This window comes from Sinocyclocheilus grahami, unplaced genomic scaffold (genome assembly GCF_001515645.1).
Source record: "Sinocyclocheilus grahami isolate Dianchi unplaced genomic scaffold, SAMN03320097.WGS_v1.1 scaffold32.1, whole genome shotgun sequence".
NCBI classification, from domain to species: domain Eukaryota; kingdom Metazoa; phylum Chordata; class Actinopteri; order Cypriniformes; family Cyprinidae; genus Sinocyclocheilus; species Sinocyclocheilus grahami.
In genome coordinates, this window is record NW_015505211.1 from 714,357 (window position 1) to 737,826 (window position 23,470).

Below are 23,470 nucleotides of genomic sequence, written 5' to 3' on the forward strand. Positions count from 1 at the left end.
AATACAAAATGTTCAAAGCGTAAGATTGACATGTATACAAAACCAAGGTAACAAACAAAATTCAGATGTCAAGCTTCAAGAAAAGATGAATTTGAGCCAAGAAAATACTTTTTTAAATGGTGGTCTAGAAAACAGACCAATAATATCATTGCTAAGCGCCCTGGACACACTCCATTGTTTTGCACACTCAAGTACACAATCAACTAACAAGCTAACACGCCATTTAGAAAACGTCTACTACATCTACAGCAAGTTGCTTTGTGACCCGAATTACTCCAATCCTTCAGGACAGGCCGGAGAATGAACATCCAACTCACTTAAGACTTAAAAGATGCTTCCTGGAAAGTCAAGCGTTGTTTTGAGTCAAATATAGATGGTGGTTTTCACTGGCAACAGAATATGGAATTGCAATCTATATTTTTATATTTCAGTACATCTTGTCCTTTGTTTTGAAAAATGGTACCCCGTGATTTGACTATTCATATATACCATATAAGTACAGTTTACGTAAAACTATATCAAATTAGAATTTCTGTCATTACCTTCATTCCAGATGTTTTCAAAACTTGTGGTATTGGGATGCCAAAATGGAGAAAATTCATGTTCAGTGTTTTGTGTGGACTGACTTTAAACTGAAATGGTCCCAGCGCTAGTCCAACAGCTGTAAGTCATCTATCATTATACTGCTTTGCATGTTCATAAGCAGATTTCTGCAACCCAGAGTCCTGTAACATGAGGCTTAACCTTTATATAGGACAAAAAACTCATTCCAATCTATGCATAGTCCCATTAACATTTCTATTTGTCTGTTTGTGTTGTCACAGTGCCTGTGTGCTGGAGCTGATGATGTCCATGAAGGTGGCCTCTATCTGATAGCATAGCTGTACATCAGGATCGGCTCTACCCAGCTCCTCTGCAGACCTCTTGCGTAGAGAGTATTTGGATTCTGATAGCGGTATTTCCTGTGGCTTCTGTCTCATATACTGGAGCCCTAAACACAAGAGCACAGTGGATTAGATCTAAATCTAGGGCTACATGATTCAGCCACAGCATATTGTGATCATTTCTTGATTAAAAAAAATAAGTGTGAAAAGATAACCTCATTGCTGATGGCTTAGATAAGAGATAAAAGAACAAAAAAAAAGCATAGTACACTTTGAAACAGAAGCTCACATGCTCGACAGACTGTGCAAAAACCTGCAAAGAATGCCATGTGTTTGTCTGTCAAAGTCTGCAAAAACAGTTACTCTACTGACAAGGGTCATCAGACTTGAAAATCAACCCTAAATCTCTTTTAATTGACCCAAAAGTGAAGTGAGTGAAAATGAACCTAGTTATCCTAGTTTGATTCATGGGGTACCTGAATTTGCAAGTGGACATTTGGTTCACTTCAACTGTGATGGGGTCACAGGTCACAATTTTTTGGAAGTCTATTAAGTTAAATTTGATGGTAATAATGAAATATAGTTAGTTTTAATACAATGAATATTTAAATGCAATATTACTATAATACATATTGATATTATTATAATTAATATACAGTAGTCAACATTTGAAGTGGCTCAAAACCTTTCATCAAAGAACCAAAACAATACCCGTTCTTGTCTTAGGACAACTTTGATGAACTTTTTTTATCCACTTCAAATGTTGACTACTGTATTCTGAATTAAACCTTAAAAAACCCAGAAAACTGAAGGAAGGCCTTTGAGTTGCAATATGTAGTTGACAATAGTGCATAAAATATTTATTTCAAATCTTGAAATCGTTTTAAAAATTTTAAAAACGTGTGTGTGTGTGTATGTATGTATGTGCATTTTTAAATATATTTACATTGTGGTTCTTTTCCTCATTACAGCTGTTAAATACACAGTCAAGTACCTTTCTTTTTTGTTAAATTTTCCAATCATTTTTTGCTCTGAAACAAAGTTTGTAATGTTGTGATTCACCTCGTTGCTAGTTGGTTTTGGTTCTGGAAAAATATATACAGAACCAAGGCACCTGAAAAAGTGGGCATGCACTTTTTCACTCAATTAGATCTGACTTTAAATGGAGTAAAATATTTTAAAATCTTGCCTTGTCCCTACCCCTTACAATAGCCATTGATCATTACAAATGAAAAACATTTAAGTCAAATAAAACAAGAACACGCTCACTGGCAATGAGAGGGTCAATATCTCTGGCCTTGGTGGTGATATCAGCAGCGGACACCTGTCCCACCTGAACCAGCAGGGACATGACATCATCAAAGAGTGGGGGGAACGCCTTGCAGAATGAAACCAGACATGGCAGTGTCGGCATGAAAAATGCAAAGCGCTTGGCACGGGTCAGCACTGTGAAAGATACCAAAAATGTGTTACTTAAGTGAATAAATTACAGAATCACATGCAGTTTTTGAGAACAGATGCACTAGAAAACATAAAACCTAAATGATCCAATACAAAACTGCACAGGAACTGCAGGATTTAACAGTGCTCAAGACTCCTCTGGTACTCCATTCAATAAAACAATAAATGGATGGCTGATGCATAATTTATAAACACTGCAGATGAAGGTTTTTCATAAGCAGTAATAAGTTGCCAGCAGAGGGCAGTGTGTACAAAGATAATGGGACAAGTTTGCACAGGTTGGTTTTTGATACAAAAAAAGGCAAGGTAATGGTCTGATATCTCCAATTATCAATGTTATTTTTAGACACTCTTTAATAAAATGCCAGCCCTAATAAATGAATAAGAACAGAGACCAAGGTAAAGAGAAAATGGAAGAAAGATAGAGATAAAACAACAGATGGAAGAGTTATTTCTACCTGTGAGGATGGTGCCCATCACACTAATGGCAAGACGTGCCACACTGAGGGATTTGGGCAGGGCGTACTGGGTGCACAGATGGGACAACAGCTGTATGGCAAAGATCTGTGCCAGACAAAACAAAACTGCCATTAGCATCAAGCCCAGAGGTCAACCCTGAGGGCTCACCATGTGTCTGTGATTCAAGTTGCATAATACTCTTAATACTTCAATTTATAGCTGTACAGCTCTAAATTAAGTTGTAGTATACACTATAAAGCTATAAAGAGTCTTGTATCCTACAGAGTATACTTACTAAATATACTGAACCACGGTCATCTGTGTGTCTCATTTGCAGTTACAAAACATTGTTTTGTTAACCATATGTGTTCAGCAGAGATTATATTCTATGAATACGCATGGGATGACAAATTAAGGGATTCACACCTGAATTTAAACACATTTTCCATTTCAAAATTCCATACTTTTCCAGATTTCTCAAATTTCCAAACCTTTTCAGACCATATTTAACATAAATGGTTCATACAACATTATATATTTTTATTTTCTCAGGGTTTTATAAAATAGATTTTCTTGCATAAAGACATATAGACTTTTGCATGCACACAAGAAAGTGTATCGTGCCCTCAAGAAACTATTCACATGCGCATGGGTATATTTTGTGTGTTTACACATTACATTTTCTAGTTTTATATACTATAACCTGTTTCCTTTGTGCGTCACAGCCGTCTTACTATGAAGAAAACAAGAGCAAGGATGCACATGAATTAATATAGATCCATTTGCTTAAAATTTGGCTTTCCTTAGAGTAGTACCTCTAATATCAAGGCCTAATGTCCAATTTAACACATCCTCAGTGGCGGCAGAAAAACCATGACACAAAATGAGCTGACGGCACAATACGGCTGTGTGCATAGTCTTATTTGCCAAGTTCAATGGTCTATAAAAAGAAAAGCATGTTAAAAATCGTCATGTTTCAACACCTTAGATCTGCTTTAATGCATAGCCTATTCAGTGGCAGCCAAAAAACCACACCACGAAATGGGCTGATGGCACAACAAGTGGCTCAATGTGCATTGTCCTATATGCGAAGTTTAATAGTTTCTTGTGCGCACACGAAAATCTGTATATTTTGTATTTTTGCAGAGGTCATTTTAGAATTTGGTGCTAAGAATATCCTGTCAAAAAAAAAAAACTGCAATATAACCTGCATTTTTGCATAATGAAAGTGCACCTTGAATTCATTCAGTCGCGTTTGATAATCACTAAAGAATCATTAAACAGCTGCCATAAACACTTCTTGAATGATACATTTATTTTCATCATAATTTTCTATTACAGAAAACTAAATGGGGGCAAAAGTCTGGAAATGCAAATATTTTTCCATACTCTGCTTTCTTATTTCCATACTTCTCCAGACCTGGAAATTATTAAAATCAAATTCCATACCTAGGAACCCCGTTTACATGAATTCCAGAATTTGGGAGTGACAACTGGTCTATTTAGTCCTGGCTGATCATTTGGATGAACAAACTGATAGCCGCTTACCTGTTTCTCCAGCTGCGGCTGAGCGAGGAGTTCTGGGATAAAATCTAGACAGATGTGCATAGAAGGAATTCCTGCCACCGTCAGAGGGAGCAAAGCCTGCGGATAACCCTGAAGAAACATTTAAAAAACATTTAGAAAACCTTCAGTACTCAATAAGAGCTTTAGAAACTAGTAAGAGATTTCTTTGATTTAGTTTTTCTTTATCCGAGACTGATTCACAAAAACCTAATAGCCATTTTATACTTTAAAACTAACTTCAAGTTAGCTTTACTTTAAAATTGTTTAAGTCAAGAAGAAAATGACGCCATTTAATTATTTAATACATGTTCCTGCTAAATTTGCAAATGATTTACTAATGCACATAATTACAAAAATGTAAAGCCTTCATAGTGTCACAATTTTACACTACCATTCAAATTTGTGGTTTATTTATTTATGATTTAACACCATGTCAGCAGCAGTGGCTATAATTCATGGCAAGAGGAAACATTTCAATTTCACAATTCAGTCATATATATCATTTCAAACAATTATATAACAGTTTTGTTTGAAAATTACATATATAAATAAATAGATGTACAAATATACAAAAACATACATATAATAAAAATAATAACAAAAACAAAAGTAATAAGAACAATTATATAGAGTCTTTCAGCTTAATGCATGACAAAAAAATTGAAATCGTCCCAGGAGAATTATTTGTAAAAATGTCACAAATTTGTGGTTGGAAAGATTTTTTTATGTTTTTGAAATAATTTTCTTATGCTCACTAGTCTTGCAGAATAAGGTAATTATATGTGCTCTATAAGCACTAATAAACAGCCAATATGAAAGTACTATGCAAGTTAATAAGCAACTAGTTAATAGTGTGAATTGGTCCCTAAACAAAAGGGTTACCAAAAAATCTTGCCAGCCCCAAACTTTTGAACGGTAGTGTAATATTAGAAATATTTCATCGATTTTATAGTTAGATTTTTTTTTTAATATATTATCAGCATAACAATTAGCATGAATTATAGGATTTCTTTAGGGTATTTCTTATCAGGTATTTCTAAGCAGATAATACCTGAAGACCCTGGAGTCACAGCGCAGGACGATGAGAGGATCCACCATCAGATCATTCTGAGTGTATCTCTGCTGCCGCAGGAGCTTTACTAAAGGTTGCTGAGCGTTTACTGTCATCACCCACAGCCTGACAGAGGAAAGAGACTTAGTACGAGTGCTGAAGTGCAAGATATCATTCCATTTAACTACAACATATAAAACAGAGAGGAAGTCTCACTTGCGTGGCATGACTGTATTAAGTACCATCCAGAGTTTGTTAACAGTCTGCAGGATCCTGCGAGAGACGCCGTCCTCTAAGAGCAGCCCCATGCTGGCAGTCAGAGCCTCTGCATATGGGATCAGATCACCCGCAGAGAGCAACGTCAGATGCTCCAGGATACGCAGCAGCCTGGGCCCGCCGGAGAGAACATTCTGGAAAGCTAAGAAAAAATGTAAATCCTTCATTAAAAAAAAAAGATAATTGAATCAATAAATCAAAATAATTACAATTAATTAATTACTTGCATGAAATATTTGATTATATTTAAATCAAAGACAAATGTAAAACATTTAGAGGCTTTAGACATCAATATATTTGTATGTTTTATTCCCATATCATTAAAAATAGCATTAGCCTGTCACCGTCTGTGAGTACAAGAGTCCTGTGGAGTAACAGGCCTGTCAGAGCAGCGATGTATGAATACAGAAACACCTTCAGGCTCATTACTCCGCAGGTGCAAAACTGAGTCATGCACATGAAAGGTCAGACTACAACAACAAACTATTCATATCATAGACCATAATAAACACTTGTGATCTCCTCCAGTGCCAAAGGGCCTTATGAGTCTCAATGTAGAATTCAGTGGTCTGGTTTACTGTACTGTGAAAATTGCTTGAGAAATACATTGTACAGCAGAGATGTGCTAATTGCTTTTGCAGAATCCACCTGAACAACAACTTTTCTATTTTTACCCATGGTGGCCTTTCCATTTCCTTATTTTGACTTTGTGTTGATTCAACCAAAATTGACTTTAGATATATCCCATTTTCTTTTAATCCGTATTAATATCCTTTACTGTGAAAAAAATATTTAAATGTCTTTATCCATCAAAATGATTTTTTTCATTATGAGTTAAATTTTGAAAATGTAGAAAATCTTTAATGAAATCTGTCATATCAGAAATGTGATTTCCACATTTCGGCCTTAACTAAGTGGGAGAGAGTGTGAGTTTCTTGTACCCTCTCGTAGCTGTGTCTGTGAGTATTTGCAAGATGAGGATGTCAGCAACATCTTCCTCAGTAAAGGCAGAGTACCAGTCACTTCCTCTTCACTGATCCAGTCCTCCACCATGCACAGGTGAGGATAGTTTGTGGCCAGCAGACGCAGAAGAGCAGAGTGTAGGCCTGAAAATAAAATAAAATATTAAGTACAAAACTAAATTCAACTTTATTTTATTCCATTTAGTATTACAGCACTATAACATTTCACTGTTCGCATGTATACAGCCTGTAAATCAATGCACATAAAAATGAATAAAAACATTTACATAAGATTTCAAGTATCAGTGTCACCTAATGAGAAAAAGATGCAACTAGTGATGAAACTAAATATGGCTGTATTATCATATTTTAAAACTACTCTGCTGAATATAAGTGCAATGGAGGTTAAATGGATGTCCTTTACCTCCCAGCTCCTGCTGCAGTCCCTGGGCCTGGCGGATGAGGTGTTTAATGGGAATCTGGTCCATGAGGGCAGGAGAGTACGATTTTGGTTTCTTCTGCATAAGTGCTGGGAGGAGAGAGAACGCGTGGTTATCAGGTTGTTTGTTAAAAATAGGTCTCTGTGGTGCAGTTCATGTACAGGTGATTTTTCATTGTATTCCAGTTCATTAGCACAGCCAAAGGGCATCATTACTCCAGAATGATAGAGGAGAAGAGAAGGAGAGAGAGAGATTAAATAAGCACAGCACTCTGGGAAGAGCTGTGTGCATAAACTGTGAAGAGTAACCGCTCTAATAACCGATGAGAGGCTTCCAAAGCAAAGCCCAAACTGCAGGTGATTGGTGTGAGTTTGAAGCAATTTAATATGCAGAGGAGACTGCAGGAAGCTAAGCTGTATCGCTCTCATCCTAATATTATAACAGCACTCTGGGTGGCAAGATAGGGACTTATATAAGCGAGCATACACCAGATTAACTGTAGATAAACTGATTAAATCCAGCTGTGCAGAGACTATAATTTAATAATTGAATTGTTTAAAATTAAACAAAGAAAAAGGCTGTAAGAGAAGACAAAACTGCATCTCTTTCAACTGATGAAACTGTAATTTGAATTGAATGGACCAATCAGAACAAGTGAATTCTAATTTAAGGAAACGTAAAACAGGAAATATTCTATTCACATTCAAAATGAAGCATCCCTCCATCCTTGTCCATAAAATTAAATGTAATTTATAAATACAATACAATATAAATAAATTAGTTAAAATTAAATTAAATTGTATAATAAAGTAAAAAAAATTTACATAAAATAAAAAGTTAATTTAATATAAATATATAAATTAAATACAAATTTAGGTGGCATTTCAAATATGTCAGTAATCTACCAACCCAACGTCTTTGTATTTGCGAGCAGAGCTTCCTCATACGACAGGATGTAATAGAGAATGAGCAACTGGGTGGTGATGGTATGCTGAGAACGGACTTTCCCTCCATCTCCCTGAGAGAGACAGAAAGATTAGAGAGGGAGATAGAAAGAGGTCAAACAGAGGTTAAAAGAAACAGAAAGTACAGGAATAAATGTTTTGATCTGCATCGGACAGAATTGGAGATATACAGTGTATAGCAACGTCATTTACATATATATAGTGCTTTATACAATACAGATTGTTTCACAGAAGCTTCACATTAATAAACATGAAAATAATAGTTAATATTGTAAAAATCATCAACTACGAAACAAATTCAGCTTGACAAAAGATAATACCATAATTCAGTTCACTTTAGAATGTTGTTTCAATTCAGTTCATAACTGAATAACTGTTAGTAGCAAAGTTCATAAATTAATAAACGAGTACAATTCAGCTATTAGCAGCTCTACATAAGACAACAGTGCCATTATTCAGCTCATGTCAGTTCAAAGTTGATCCAATATAGTTAAAAAACAGTGTTGGTTGCAAACTTAGTGTCATTTTCCAGCTGAATTCAGTTCAAATTTTGTTCTCATCTGATAGTGTCATCGCAGTTAAAATTATAATATTAATTTCTACATTAAAGACAATTAACATTCAGCATCATGACATATACTATACCACACATGATAACAGGTCTTTAATATCATTAAGCCTCAATTGTTTTAAAGTGCCTTTTGATCTATATAATTTATGCTTCTATCAATCTTCTAAGATCTGAATCTTTGGCTTGCCTTGTACACACTGCAATATCCAGATGCAGCTGGTCTAAAAATAACCTTCAATAATATCTATGCCACTGATTTGAGTAGTCCAATTTTTGCTACTGCAGGGCAGTTATTTATCGCAGTTATTATTTTCTTTTTTGAGATTTTGCAGTCAACATGATCGAAAAGATGCTAAAGCTCCACCCACCCCTGCCAAGCCTTGGAAAACATTAAGGATCTCCTGCTCTGTGATTGGCTGGTTGGTGGCCTCAGGCACTCAGAGATCATTCAGAATAAGTGAATTATCCAATCATCTACCTCTGGCACTTGGGTGATTAAATCATCTTTCCAGCTGAGCAGATCAATAGCTATAACATGGCTTACTGACTCTAGAGGAGGCAGATTCCAGTCTTTAAGGCTGACGATGTAATTGTGAGGAAACATTCTGATCAGCCGGGCGATGCACTACCACATTGAAAAACCACATCCTTAATTAAATCAATGGAGTGTCTTTCCACGAGTCAGGAGAGGAGCCAGCCAGTCAAACAGATAATAGAACCCAATGGATTCAAGTCGATATTAGCACTGAACAGAGTCAACAGAGTAATGTAGTGTAGTTAGCAAGGAGCGGATTTTAACACAACAGAAAGACAAAACTGGATAGGAAAGAAAAGAAAACAGAACAAAACAGACCCCAAAGCTACAACAGAATTACCATACAATAGAACAGGTGTCGGCAAGTAAGTTTGGCATCGGGCCAAAAATACATTTTCGCCACTAGATGGTGGGCCAGAACATGGTCAATGGATAATTTAAGGGTTAGTTCACCCAAAAATGAAAATTAGCTTGTATTTTCCTCACCCTCGAGGCATCCTAGGTGTATATGACTTTCTTCTTTCAGATGAATCCAGTCGGAGTTATATTAAATATTGTCCTGGCTATTCCAAGCTCTATCATTGCAGTCTGCGGGTTTTGCAGTTGAACAGTCCACAAGTCATCAAATAAAGCTCGCGCATTCATAATAAAACGTGCCACAGACGGCTCTGGGGGATGAATAAAGGCCCCCTGTAGCGAATCCATGTGTTTTTTAAAGAAAAATATCCATATTTCAAACGTAATAAACACTTTTCTCTCACTTCCGTTGACTGTCATACAGTGAAACAGTTGCGGCGGATGATGCAGCACGTATGTGCAGCGCGCGCGCCTCTGAGGTATGCTAGTCTCGCGAGTTTGTTTATAGGAGCAAAGGAAGCAAAGTTTCCTTACTTTAGCAAAGGAAAACCAGTCTCCTCTGGGTTTACATTTTTCTTTGCAAATCCATGGTTTGTACTTCTAATTTGTAACCGGTGTTTTGTTTTGTTCTCTCTCCGCATTTGTCACTAAGCAACAACGACGTGCTGCATCATCCGCCGGAACTGAGGAAAGGTGTTTATTACGTTTGAAATATGGATATTTTTCTTTAAAAAACACATGAATTCACTATAGGGGGACTTTATTCATCCCCCGGAGCCGTCTGCGGCACGCTTTATTATGAATGCGCGAGCTTTATTTGACGACTTGTGGACTGTTCAACTGCAACACCCGCTGACTGCAATGATAGAGCTTGGAATAGCCAGGACAATTTTTAATATAACTCCGACTGGATTCGTCTGAAAGAAGAAAGTCATATACACCTAGGATGCTTCGAGCGCAAATAAAACAGAGTCCAATTTTCATTTTTGGGTGAACTAACCTTTTAATTGATGAAAAATGCAACTAGAATTGCCTGTGACAGACTGTTGCAGTGTCTTTTGTAACTGGTAGTGAGCTGTTACTCTGTGTTAAATCCTGTAGGAGGACAATCATTAACAAAAAGCCACATTTGTGTGGTGGTGTCCGGCAGAGTATGTGAGCGAAGTGAGCATCAACAATTACCCCTCCGCGCTCGAGCATTTAATAATCACTCTGCTCTGGGTTCACCATTTCCCGCTCCCGCTCCACTCCACTCCTCGCAGAAACGCCACTCTGCGGCTAAAGTATTTCAGTATGTTTGAAATATCACAGTTCTGTTCATAACGTATATTAAAAAAGTTTCAAAGTGGCTTATCAGAACACTAGTGTTCAAACTTTTTTCCTACCACATGACAAGCTAATAACATGGTTGTCAGCATTAAAAGGTATAATTGCTGCTTTTTGCGGTGCAAATTTTGATTGTGATGAAAATAACTACGTTTTCAACAGTTATTTTACCTATATGGATCGATGAATTTCTTACAGATTTCTGCTCATTCTAAATTGGATACAGATGAAGTAGCACTGTAAGATCACATTTGTTTGAATGCATTATTCAGAGAGCGATTGCGTGTGAATAAGTGTTGTAGTACTTGAAATCATGCTTTCAGCTGAAAATATTCAGTATCTAGAAGGAACAAACAAATTCCTTGAAAACTATAACTTCCCGCTCATGTCCATTGCTGTCATCATAGCTTCACATTCTTTCTGATTTGAGTGATCCTTCTCTATCAAGCTAGCTAAATATGTTTAACATGTGAATTCTTGCTAAATATGCAGTTATATTACGGGCTGTTGGCGTGAATTGTACTCGTGATGGAGCGGTGGTGGAGTGCTCTTGGAGCGAGTGAAAACCACGCTCCGACTTTTAAAAAATCCGCTCCTCGCTCGTCAAAATCACACCGCTCTACTCCGCTCACATACTCGAACTGTTGCCGTCACAAATCTATTTCAGAACCAGCCGCTATCAAAATAATCTGGCTGTGGGTGGGCGCGGGCCAGATATTATTGCTGGCGAGTTTTGGCCCGCAGGCCGCCTGTTGCAATAGAATTTAATAGACGGAACACAAACAAACAGAACAGAATAACCAAAAAACAAAAAAAACAAAACAGAAAAAACTGAATTCCAACAGAACAGAAACAGCACAGTCAGAAGAGCATACTCAGGATTACCTTTATGGACACTTTGTGTTTGGTGAAAGCTCGGCTCCTCAGGAGCTGGTATATGCAGTGGATGGGGAGAAATCCTGTGATGTTGGCACTGAGGTTATTAGTAACAGCCACTCGCACGGCATGTGCTGTGACCACCTGTGACAACACAAAAATCCACTTATTACTATATCGGTCTTGATGCCATAATTGTGCAGCTACATTACATTTAAGATTCAGCAGATGTCTTATCCATAATGACAAAAAGTGCTTTGTTTCCATTTGCTAGACCGCCATGTTCAACAGATGGCAAGCATGTAGCTCTTATAGTTATCTGCTAGGACAGGATATCTATAATAGTAAATGTAATATTATGACAAGCTGTTAGTAATTAAGATGTTTGCTCTGGTGCCTACACAGTTCTTGCAATATGTCAAATGACAAACTCAGAGGCACACCATTATTTTTTACAAAAACTTTGTTCCTATTAGAAGAGGCTAACGACTGTTTTGCATACCTGTTCTGTGAAGATTTCCTGAGTGAAAATGGTCTTCATTTTGCTTAGTGAGCTGGGTTTGATGGCGATCTGTGAAAGGATAAGGAGTTTAAGTCAGTAAAATATGTTTCTCAACCAGATTAAACTCTGTGCCAGGTTTAGAAACTACAAAAACAAATTTCAAGAAAATATAAAGTTTTTTTTTTAATACCGAAAGTGACTCATTCTGGCTAAACAAACCCTCCATGACTCATCTACCTGTACCACATCAATAATGTACGACTCAGCTAAGGGCAATTACATATTACACAGACGTACTTTAGCCTTCTCTGGGATGTGCATGTTCCTAGACACTAACAATCAATAAATCCACCAATTAACACCCTCTCTTCTGTGACTTTAACAGTGCAAGCCACCAATATAATAGATGTTTACACCTAGAGGACTAATTCTGGAATTTAACCAATGTTGCCATTTAAGCCCCAAAGTAAACAGGACTAAGTACCCCCTTTGTTTGGTTCTAAATTTGACTTGTTTTTATAGAAAAAACAAAACAAAACAATACCTCTAGAGTGAACCACTGATGGATAGACTGACCTAGAGCTGTAGGCACTAGCATTAAATGATTTTGTCTAATCAAAAACCAATTATCTTAATTATAAAGCATTTTTGCTCATTATAAGTTAAACTCAAATGTTCAGAATGCCCAAAGCAGCTGTCTAAGTAAGTCAGTTTACTATGCTTCAAAACGGCTAAAATGCCTATTCAGGGGTTTGTTTGAAATATGTTTCACATATGTACTTTGTGATTTCAATTCCAGTCTGTTTGTCCTCGCACAACTTTGGTAAAAAATTACAGAGTGTATTAGCTACTTTTTCATCGGCTATCTTTGGGGTCCTCTGTGAAATTAAACCCACCGGGATAGAAACATCTGCGGTTGTTGAATGTATTTTTAACGCTCATTTATTCATGCACTCATTACTGTATACCAGTGATCCTCAAATCTGGCTCGCGAGATCCACTTTCCTGCAGAGTTTAGCTCCAACCCTATAATCAAACAAACCTACCTGTGATATTCTAATGATCCTGAAGACATTGATTAGCAAGCTCAGGTGTGTTTGTTTAGGGTAGAGCTAAACTCTGCAGGAAAGTGGATCTCGCGAGCCAGATTTGAGGATCACTGCTGTATACTAAAAGGACATTTCTCACTAAATGCACTACCTAGTGCACATTCATTATAGAATTCCCTAATCATATACACTATTGTTCAAAAGTGTGGGGACAGTATGAAAAACTGTACCAACTATACTAATATAATTAATCACACATAGAAGTTTATTTCAATGGGTTTTGTGATGCATGCATACACAGCATAAACTTCCGTGACATCCACATTCATTCAAGAGACACCCCCCATCTTAATAAATTACACGAAATGACAGGCATCCAATGTTAATAAATATAACTCAAATGTCATTTAGAAAACTAATCCCCCCAGAATAGTGCTAAAGTGATCTTATTATGGTGTTCAAAGGCTGCTAGCACTGACCAACTCACTGCTTAAACTCACCTTCATCCCAAGGGTGGAGCAAACCAGCTCGATGATGGCACTGAGCTGGTTGCTATGGAAATACATGGCAACCAGTAATAGCATCTCTCCAAAAGAGGCCGAGACACCGGCGGCACTGGAAAGAATAAGAGAAGGGAGGAGAAGAGGAGTAATAGAGGGACGACAAAGGGGGGAGGGGAAAATGCATTAAAACGAGTTAATATTTAAACACTCTTTTATACAGAATAAACAGATAGACACATACCAACCCCAAGGGTTACAGTGGGCTTCACATACATGATAACCCTAACCACAAACACGCACGGGCGTGCATCGAAGGACATTTATCTCTAAATTTATAGAGTGGATAAGCACTCCCATCACAGTGGGTCACGAGGAGCACAAGCTACAGGAGAGATGACTTATAACCCATCAGCTGCTTATTAGTTATTAAATTGAAAAAGCCTGTCACTGCCTAACCTCTTCATAACCCCATCTGTTTTCATTTTATCATTCATGCCCCCCCACCCTTTTATAAGCATAAAATTGACATTTTACCACAAATGTTTTGCATTTTATTTTTTCCCTGTCTACTAACAAAGTTAAAAAAAAAAAAAAAAAGCTAGCCTTTAGCGCATTCTTTCATCTCGCCCATATCTAGAACTGAAATGGGTCTGAATGCTCCACATTGGGCAAACCTCAGAGGAATAATAATTACAGACACAAAGAATGTGAAAATAAATCAAAATGTAGTTCCAAATACTTCTTAAATGGTTCTCTTTGAAATAAAACTAATTGGATTAAAGGATAAACAGATGCTTGGTACATAAGCAGAACAATTCTGTTTCCCGTAAACCTCTCCAGAAGTTTTCCTTCTCACCGATCACAAAATAACTGGCATTTTTAGTATGTTGTAAAATGCATTTATTGGTTGTTATGGGTTTGAAGGGCTTGTTCACCCAGGCCTTCCGTACCTCTCAAAATACTCCTCCTCTTTTATCATCCAGCTGAGCCACATTACCATCAATTGCTCCTGTTCTGGAGTACTGCAGAGAGAAGAAACAACAGCAATGATGACGCATCTAGGCTTTACTCCGGACTTTGAGTAAATTAAAATATTGAAGATGATTTGAACTGAACTTTGTATTGAACATAACTGAGTGGCAGAACATTAATGATGTTGATGTTTTACTGAAAACAAAGTACTAGCTAATGTTACATAAAGAGGTCATATCGTGCAAAATAATTATTATTCACTACTGTTCAAAAGTTTGAGGTCTGTAAGATTTTTTTAATGTTTTACAAAGAAGTCTCTTTGCTTCTCTACCACAAAAATAGCAATACTGTGAACTATTATTACAATTCAAAATAACGCTTTTTATGCTTTTTCACTCTTTCAACTTTAGTCAGTATATAATGTTGCTGTTTGAGCATAAAAAAGACCTGCAAGGTTACAAAGCTCAAAGTCCACTCGAACAGAAAACACTTTTCAAGAACTACCACAAACGGCTCGTTCGGACTACAGAAAGCTTCTTCCGGATATTGTGAAGTCACAATGTCGCTTATTTTAATAATTCCTGCCCACAGATGAGGTCTGGTGGAGCTGCCCTAAAGAAGAGCTGCTGTAGTAGCGTGTTGTCGCCATGGTGAAGAGAGGCTGTTTCTTCCACCCTGGTTCCAAAACCCCTTTATTTGTGCTTACAAAGGTTCTGCACAATCCTCTTTTTCGTAAACATTCTCAAGGTCTGAATCGGGCTCAAAATGGTATGGCAAAATTGACGCTATCGTTAATATTTACAGCTGAGCAGATGGAACCCGTGGTTATGGTAAGGGGTGTGTCATTTTCAGAACACACTCAGCGGTTCGCCAATTACAACGCACCGGGCTAGCTAACCAATCAGAGCACAATTTGTATTTTGGAAGGAGGGGTTTCATCAAAACAAGAACTAAACAGCATGTGTGAGACAGAATGGGAAGAGAGGTGCTGCAATAATGTAAAATACGTAAAAATAATACCTTTTTGGAACAATTACGCATGAAAACATAACCTAGCACATCCCAAAAACTAATTCAAGACATTGCAAAAGGGGGATAATAGGACCCCTTTAATACACTCCAGTCTTCAGTGTCACATGACCCTTTGAAATCATTTGAATATGCTGATTTGGTGCTCAAAAACATTTCTTATTATCAATGTTGAGTAAAAATATTTTTGTGGAAACTGATGCCTTTTTTTTTCAGGATTCTTTGATGAAAATGAAAGTTCAACAGAACAGGATTTCGTTTAGTCTTTTCGTTTAGTTGAATGCATCCTTGTTAATTAAAAGTATTACAATCAAAAAATAAATAATTGTTCTGATTTCAAACTTTTGAACAGTAGTGTAAACGTGTAACTGTTTTAGAAGGCCAAAAAGATCAGCAGCTGAAATGTTTTGTACTGACGTGGAACATTGTGTGAAAGTAAAGTATAATTGTTTTAGGCACATTACAACTATACCTCATTAAGAAAAATTTAATTAATGTATGATATGACCATGGAGTTATTAGAGTATTAGTGTCAAAGTGTGTACCTGACGAGGGTAGGGAACGCCAGCAGTTTGCAGAAGGACAGGGAGACAAAGCGCACTCCTGCAGGCGTGGCTGGTGGACGACTGGTCATCAACTGCAACAGCTGCTCCGCCTCTTCATCTGTGGGCCTGTGGAGAAAAAACACATTTATAACTAGTGATAATCAAAAAGAGCATGATGAATCACACTTTGGCAGTTGTAGTATTTAATGTGTGCTGAAAAAAGGGGGAAGCGGCGAAAGAAGAAGGGATAAGAGCTCGAGGTAAGCAGTTTTTTGTTTTAGCGCCGTGTCACGTTGATTTCATGTCACATTTTTATTGGCTGGTCAGTAAATGTGGGTCGTAGCAGCAACCACACTGTGCGATGATCATGCTGAATTTCTGACACGTAATGAACGTAGGCTATCTTTGGTCGTCTCTGAACCTCTCTAACTGTACGACATAGGACCACCGTTTAGGAGCAACGATCCCAGAAATCACCACGACTGTTTCACTTTTGAGACAGCCGAAAATCGTGCAGTGTGTCCAAGGCTTAAGACAAGTAATTTAATTAATATCTTTATTCAGGAAGAATGCATTAAATTGATCAAAAGTGACAGTAAATACAAAAAAAATAAATGCACTGAAGACTGGAGTAGTGACTGCTAAAAATTCAGCTTTGCATCAAAGGAATAAATTAAAACAAAACAGTTTTTTAAAGATTGTTTTAATTGTAATAATATGTATTAATATGACTGTTTTTTCTATGCAAATAAATGCATCCTTGGTGAGAATAAGAGACTTTTTTTTTTTGGCCTTCGTGACATGTTTTATTGGAAGATACATTGAATCAGGAAAAAAGGGTCAAGAATGAGCTGGTTAACATGGTTGGGTCTCAATTTACTGAGATGAATTGGAATGCTAAGTATCATGTAGACCACCTACAATGAGACAAGATGTAGACCAGATTCGATCTTGTGTGTCCATGTGAGCATCATAGCTAAATTTGACTGAATCATGTTAACTACTACGCTATGGCTCATGTGAGATTATTTTAAAATATTTTCCACAAATATCTTTCTTTATTTGGCTTTGATTCGAGCTCTCACCTTGAATTAAAATATCTGTTTACCGTTTATTATGCGATTTTAACCACAGATGACATTTTGCCATGCAGAATGATTAGAATTACAGAGAATCTTTTGTGACCGAGTGCTGGAATGATATTAGTTTCAATAGCCCCATATGAAAAAAAAAAAGGCTGATTGAGAGTCCGTCACAATTCATGCTGCATCTGATTACAATGTGTCTCTATAGACAAGCTCTTTCCCTAAAATGATTCAGCCTTGAGTGGAATATTCTCCTGATGAAAGATCCTGTCTAGGTAATGAGCCTTGAGAATTGGTCATTCAATAATACGAAACATTTCAAACTGGCTCTGAATGGAGCCTCACACAAATAAGCTATTGACTCAACAAGGACCTGGGAGCGATGAAAAGATAGCAGAGACTCAGAAATGTTTTTTTATTACCACTTAGAGCATCTCTGTGGAAAACCCACATACACACATAAAGAGGTGCACAAACACACCCATGCCCAAACTGCACATAATCAGCAGTCAAACTCATCAAAATGGAAATTCAGTGCCTCTCAGATGATCACGCAACGGCCACAAAAGGCAGATAAAATGTAAAGTAAAACTGAGTTTCATGTGGCTTTTTAGCCAATGAAGAAAAAAGAAATATATTATACTTTGGTACGCAAAAACGAAAACAATTGTACATATCCCTGATCCAAAACCCAGAGACACCTGAATGCGACTCCAACTATTTTAAAGTGAACTCACAATTCAGTAAATGTTCATAATGTGGAATATTTCTAAATGAGCATGTCCGATGAAATGTGCACAGTAAGGCCAGGCACTTGTAAATAATAATAATGATTTTATGTTGTCTTTAAAAGAATAGGAAAGCTAATGGATTAAAAGTTTTTTTACTGTTTTATTTCAGCAGATGATGGACATACCCTCACTGAAGCTGTCTGGGACATTTGCCACCAGCAGGCACAGGAACCACTCTCCGTTCCTCACGTGAAGCAGGGCCTCGGCCATCTCAATGATGGGCAGCAAAGAAGGCAGCTCTGTTGAAAGCAGATAAATCAAGAAAGAATTTTCTATGTTTAAGATGGATCTATAAAGAACAAAACATCAGATAAAGACAAATAACTGGGACAGCTAAAGTATCATTTTACCAAGTTTTTCATTTCTGACATGCTGAAGGAAATGTTTACTGATATAAAGATGATTGTGTCATAGAACAGTTTAATGGTGTTTCTTCTCACTAACTTCAAGCAAAGTTTTTTGACAGTTTTTACACCAAAAATGTTACACCATTCACCTGCTTGTAGGATGCAAAGAACATCAGCCACTTCCTCCAGATACACGGGACTCTCAAACAACTCAGAAGACTTGAGGAAAAACTCTCCATTAGAGTCAGCCACCTGTTGAACACAGGGAAATATTTCAAAACTATTTAATGTGTGATAGATAGGGATGTAACGATGCACCGCGAGCCAGTTAAAAAACGATACAAATGTGAGACGATTCAAATCGGTTGAGATATTAAACGAATCGCAATGCAGTTTATATGAATGTATCTCTGAGGGGAACTGACCGTCTTTAGAAAAATTTAGATGATATTTTCTTTTCATCTTGACTCTGTATAATGCATATTAAAGCAGCGTTCATCAATAGGGTCAAGCCAAAGACTACAAAATACCAAAGTTGTGTCACTCGTATAGTTTTGAATGGGGAAAAATGCAACACTCAATATGGCCGCTCTATCAAACGAAGCCCCGCCTTCTGAGTAAAAGAGTCAATCGTTAATTGTTAAGTCACTGCAGCTGCTGTTAGAAGTATATTGTCAGATTTCATTGGTGATTTGGCTTGGTGAACAGTTTTGGAGAATCTGATGTTTCCCCATTCAAAGAGATAGGAGCTGCACTTGCATGCCCAAGGGGCGTTTCAAAGATGGCTGCCGAGTGACATGACTTGCCTTAAAGGGACTTTGGTCAAGCGCTGCTCTGCTTTGTTTACAGTGGTAACCAAGGAAACGCTGTATCGCTGCTGTTCCATAAGCGCCACCTGCTGCCAGAGAGTGAATTTGCACTCTCATTCAGCCCGTCTGATGTTTTTGTCGGTATCATATGTTTTATGTAGCATCATTTCACAAAGTTAAAGTCAGACCATTCTGTTTTTGCTTCAAATATCAAAATTATACAATCTAATTTAGATAAAAAATGTAAGCAGAATCTTTGTTTGGATCATGATTCAAATCCAGTGGTTGCCTCCAACTGAATGGAAAGAGCACAGGCAAAGCCTTAATTTGTTTATATGAAGAGATGTCTTTCATTTGTGTTGTTTATTTATTTGATTTGGGGTTTGTTTTAAAATTTAATATTTCAACAGGGATGCAAACTCACCATGGGTGAAAAAGGTGACAAAGACACACACGCACCCCCCCCCCCCCACCAAAAAAAATTAAACACTTATAATATTTAAAACATTTATTATTTTTTAACTCTACAGTTGTGCAGTTTAAACATCACTTTAAATATTCACTTTTCATTCATGAAGATGACATGAAAAAATCCTGGTGGAAAACAAAGTTTAAAGATGAAAATTACATGAAATTATTATTTAATACAGTAGATGGCAGCAGAGGATCACCCATTAGCTCAGTTGGCATTTCCACTCCTTAGTTGTTGTTTTTTTTCACATCTTGCATTTGGAGTTATTATAAAATGACTATTATAACAGTTTTTTTGTACTTTTACTATACTGAAGTATAGCAAGTACAATTAAATAATAATGCATTAAATATTTGGAAATATTTTTATATGTAATTTAAAAACTACATTTTTTTTAAATTATTGCTTTAAAAAGGACACATCAAGAAGAGTGTTTAAAGTTTTATCTTTAACTGTAGAAACTGCTAAATATACTCAGCCAACACATTTGTTGCTGTTGTAGTTTCGTTACTCTGAATTTACTCTGCATCCCTTAATGCACAGCTCTATTCTGACATCGACTTGTTTATCGCGTAATTTTTTTTGTCATTCCTGAAACACTATACGTGGACATTAGGTCCTCTTAGACAAACAAAACTTTTCTTCAGATTGTGAATGAAGTATGTAGAGAAGCTAACTACACAATTAACTACACAATCAATCTCTTATTTACACAGTGTGTATGCTTTATTTCTCGTTATAATAGGAAGATATGCGAGCGTGTAGAACAACAGAGATGCCGGTGATTGGCTACAATACTCAACACAGCAAAACATGTAAATAGAAACTTTTTTTAAAAACTCACCGGATCTGCACGAATCACACAAATGACCCCTTCTGAATTCAAAACGGCGAATTTGACCGAAAAGTTTGCATCCCTGTTTCAATTTCACAAAGAAATGTTCAGCATTTTGTCCAAGCAATAATAAAAGGAAATCTTTTCATTTATAATTTGTCTCCAATCTCGTTTTGTTAAAAAAGCAAAACAAAATTGGGAGAAAATCTAATCGTGAAATCAGTATTGTGAATTGTATCGAATCATGAGTTGTTGACTGATTCATTACATCCCTAGTGATATAATAAATTAAAGATAACATCTTTATGAAATATTGAGGAAAACATGAATGTAGCCTTTTAATTTAGTTCTTCCTGTCTTTCAGCTTGCTAAAAGGATCATAATACCAATATTATTTGGGGTTGGTATTTTTAATGTTTTGAAAATACGTCTGTTATGTCCACCAAGGCTACATTTATTTGAACAAAAACACACTAATACTGTTAAATATTATTTTCATTTAAAATAACAGTTTCTATTTGAATATATTTTTAATTATATTATTTTATATTTTATTCCTGCGATGGCAAAACGGATTTTCAGCAGCCCTTAACTTCTTCAGAAATCATTCGAATATGCTGATTTTCTGCACAAGAAACACTTCTTATTATCATCAACTTTGTAAACATTTATGCTGCTTAATATTTTTGTGGAATATATATTTGCTCTGAAATAATATATAATCAAATAATTACACATTTATGGGCTAAACAGTTGTCTAGAGGAAAGTATTTAAAAAAAAAAATTTTAAACGACACACTTTGATTTTAAATTGAAAGAAAGATCATTATTCAGAAGTAAATAAAAGCCTACCAAACCTTGTTCATAATGGCTAGTAGCTCACTGAGAGCCAGTCTGAGTCTCCTGAGAGGATCACTGTGCTCAAACTCCAGAGTCAAACCATGCTGCAGCTGAGAGACCAGGATGCTCTCGCTGTTAGAGCCTCCAGCCTTATGCCTGTACGCACAAAATAGGATTAGAATCATCAGATATTTAAGCAAAGCTTCACTCCAAAATATCTCTCAGTGTCTCAGAGCAAGTCTAACTTATCAGATTTATTATGCCAATTAAATAAATCTACAGAACGGCCACCTGAAAGCTTTCTTGCTTCTGAACCCACCTCAGCTGCTGCTCTTTTCTAGCGTCCTGCTCCAGAGCATGGAAATCCACAGATAGCAGTGCAACGATGGAGTTCACCGCCTCCACGCCTGACAGCAGTCGCAGGATGAGCTTCTTGTCCTGCGCCCAGGCATTACTCTGATCTGCAGGGGCGCAGAGAGCCATCCTCACCAGACAGGGCAGCAGGAGCCGGAGCTCTGGGTCACTTAAAGCTGCTAATCTGGCCACATCTACCTTCTGCATGGCCTCAAATGCATATGGGCTCACAAACTGAAGACTGGCACTGTCCACCATTCTGCTGCAAAGAATGAAGGGGAAAGACAGAGAAAGGAAACGTTTTACATGAAGAAAAAAAAACTATAGTAACCATACTTGACACAATATTAGTTAGAACAACTATTGCTATTACTGTAAAATCATACAGTATTGATACAAATCAAACGGGTATTTTTTTCAATCAAGTATAATTGCCATTTTGCTCCATTTATTTTTTGATGACATTTGTGACTAAACCCCACACCAAAAACAGCATTGTGGTATTACCATGTTTTTGGACTTACCATGGTAAAACTATGCTCTGGGTGTGCACTATGGTAACACTATGCTATTGTAAGCATATAGTAAACGTCGGTAAATACTATAGCATATGAATATGGTAATAAAACAATCCCATGGTATAATAATGAGTTTACTTCGATTTTAGGTGTATTTATAAGAATGTATATTCCAGTTTTAACATTTATTGCTCTAGAAATGTTTTTTTTTTTTTAACACGATTTAAAACACTTCATTGCTCACAGTGGAGAGAACGGCCCTCAGATGCACATCACAATCAAATACAAGCTTATGCTTAATGTATCAAACTCTTAACAGAATCTAATAAAATTACATTTTGTATCATTAGGGGCCGTGTTACAGTAGTGGAACCGACTTACCTGAAGTTTACCAGAGCCGCTGGCTACAACAGAAACACAAACCCCGGTTAGGCCCGCGAGACCGCGGTCTTTCGTGATTCTCACGCCTACAGGAAGTTGAGCGTCGTCGGGCAAGGTAGTTTAGTTCACCGGTAAGCTAACAGGCTAGCTGCTAGAGCTTTTAAAAGGAGATCCATTCATCAAGATGTAACTACTTGAAGCAATATAATTCAAATATTAATATTTATATGCTTCACATAATTGACTTATTCTGTATAAAAACATCTACGTCCCCAAGACTGTTTACTAACAGCAAGCTAGCAGGCAGAATGGGGAGTTGTTATAGCACAAGCGCTCATCTCATCTGCCTTCACCCTTCAGTGTGCATGTCGAACTCTGACTGCGTCTAAAAACCTAGGGAGCCGCCTACTTAGACACCATTGTTTGGCCATCACAGGCGGGTTCATAGTTAAATTATCGTAACAGCGCAACAAATATGGTACATTACAATAAAGATAAAAAATAATATTTACATAAATAAAAATCCAACGTGTCTGTGATGCCCAAAAATGCTATCAGCTTTCTAGGGTTTGAAACAATTATGAGAACAACGGAGATTATTTAACCATTACATGGTAGCTGCAAGTAGCAAGGTCAATTTTTTCGGAAACATTTTCCTAATCAACTATTTTTCTGTTGTATTCCAGATAATCATAATTAATTATAGAAC

The 23,470-nt window shown here is 36.9% G+C and overlaps 1 protein-coding gene across 1 annotated transcript; it reads right to left on the minus strand.

Annotated features, from left to right (window-relative positions):
* On the minus strand, positions 1–23,139 carry LOC107578473 (integrator complex subunit 2-like). The gene is made up of 22 exons (XM_016264429.1): positions 22,762–23,139; positions 21,828–22,124; positions 21,526–21,664; positions 18,702–18,804; positions 18,327–18,444; positions 16,330–16,455; positions 14,734–14,805; positions 13,781–13,895; positions 12,232–12,300; positions 11,724–11,873; positions 9,180–9,260; positions 9,004–9,063; positions 8,009–8,117; positions 7,084–7,188; positions 6,639–6,803; positions 5,638–5,839; positions 5,422–5,547; positions 5,126–5,129; positions 4,353–4,460; positions 2,804–2,909; positions 2,154–2,330; positions 1–991 (listed from the first exon to the last, which is right to left on the minus strand). The coding sequence occupies exons 2-22, from the start codon at positions 22,118–22,120 to the stop codon at positions 819–821; spliced, it is 2,601 nt and encodes an 866-aa protein (XP_016119915.1). The 5' UTR covers positions 22,121–22,124; positions 22,762–23,139; the 3' UTR covers positions 1–818.
* Between the last annotated feature and the right edge of the window lie 331 nt (positions 23,140–23,470).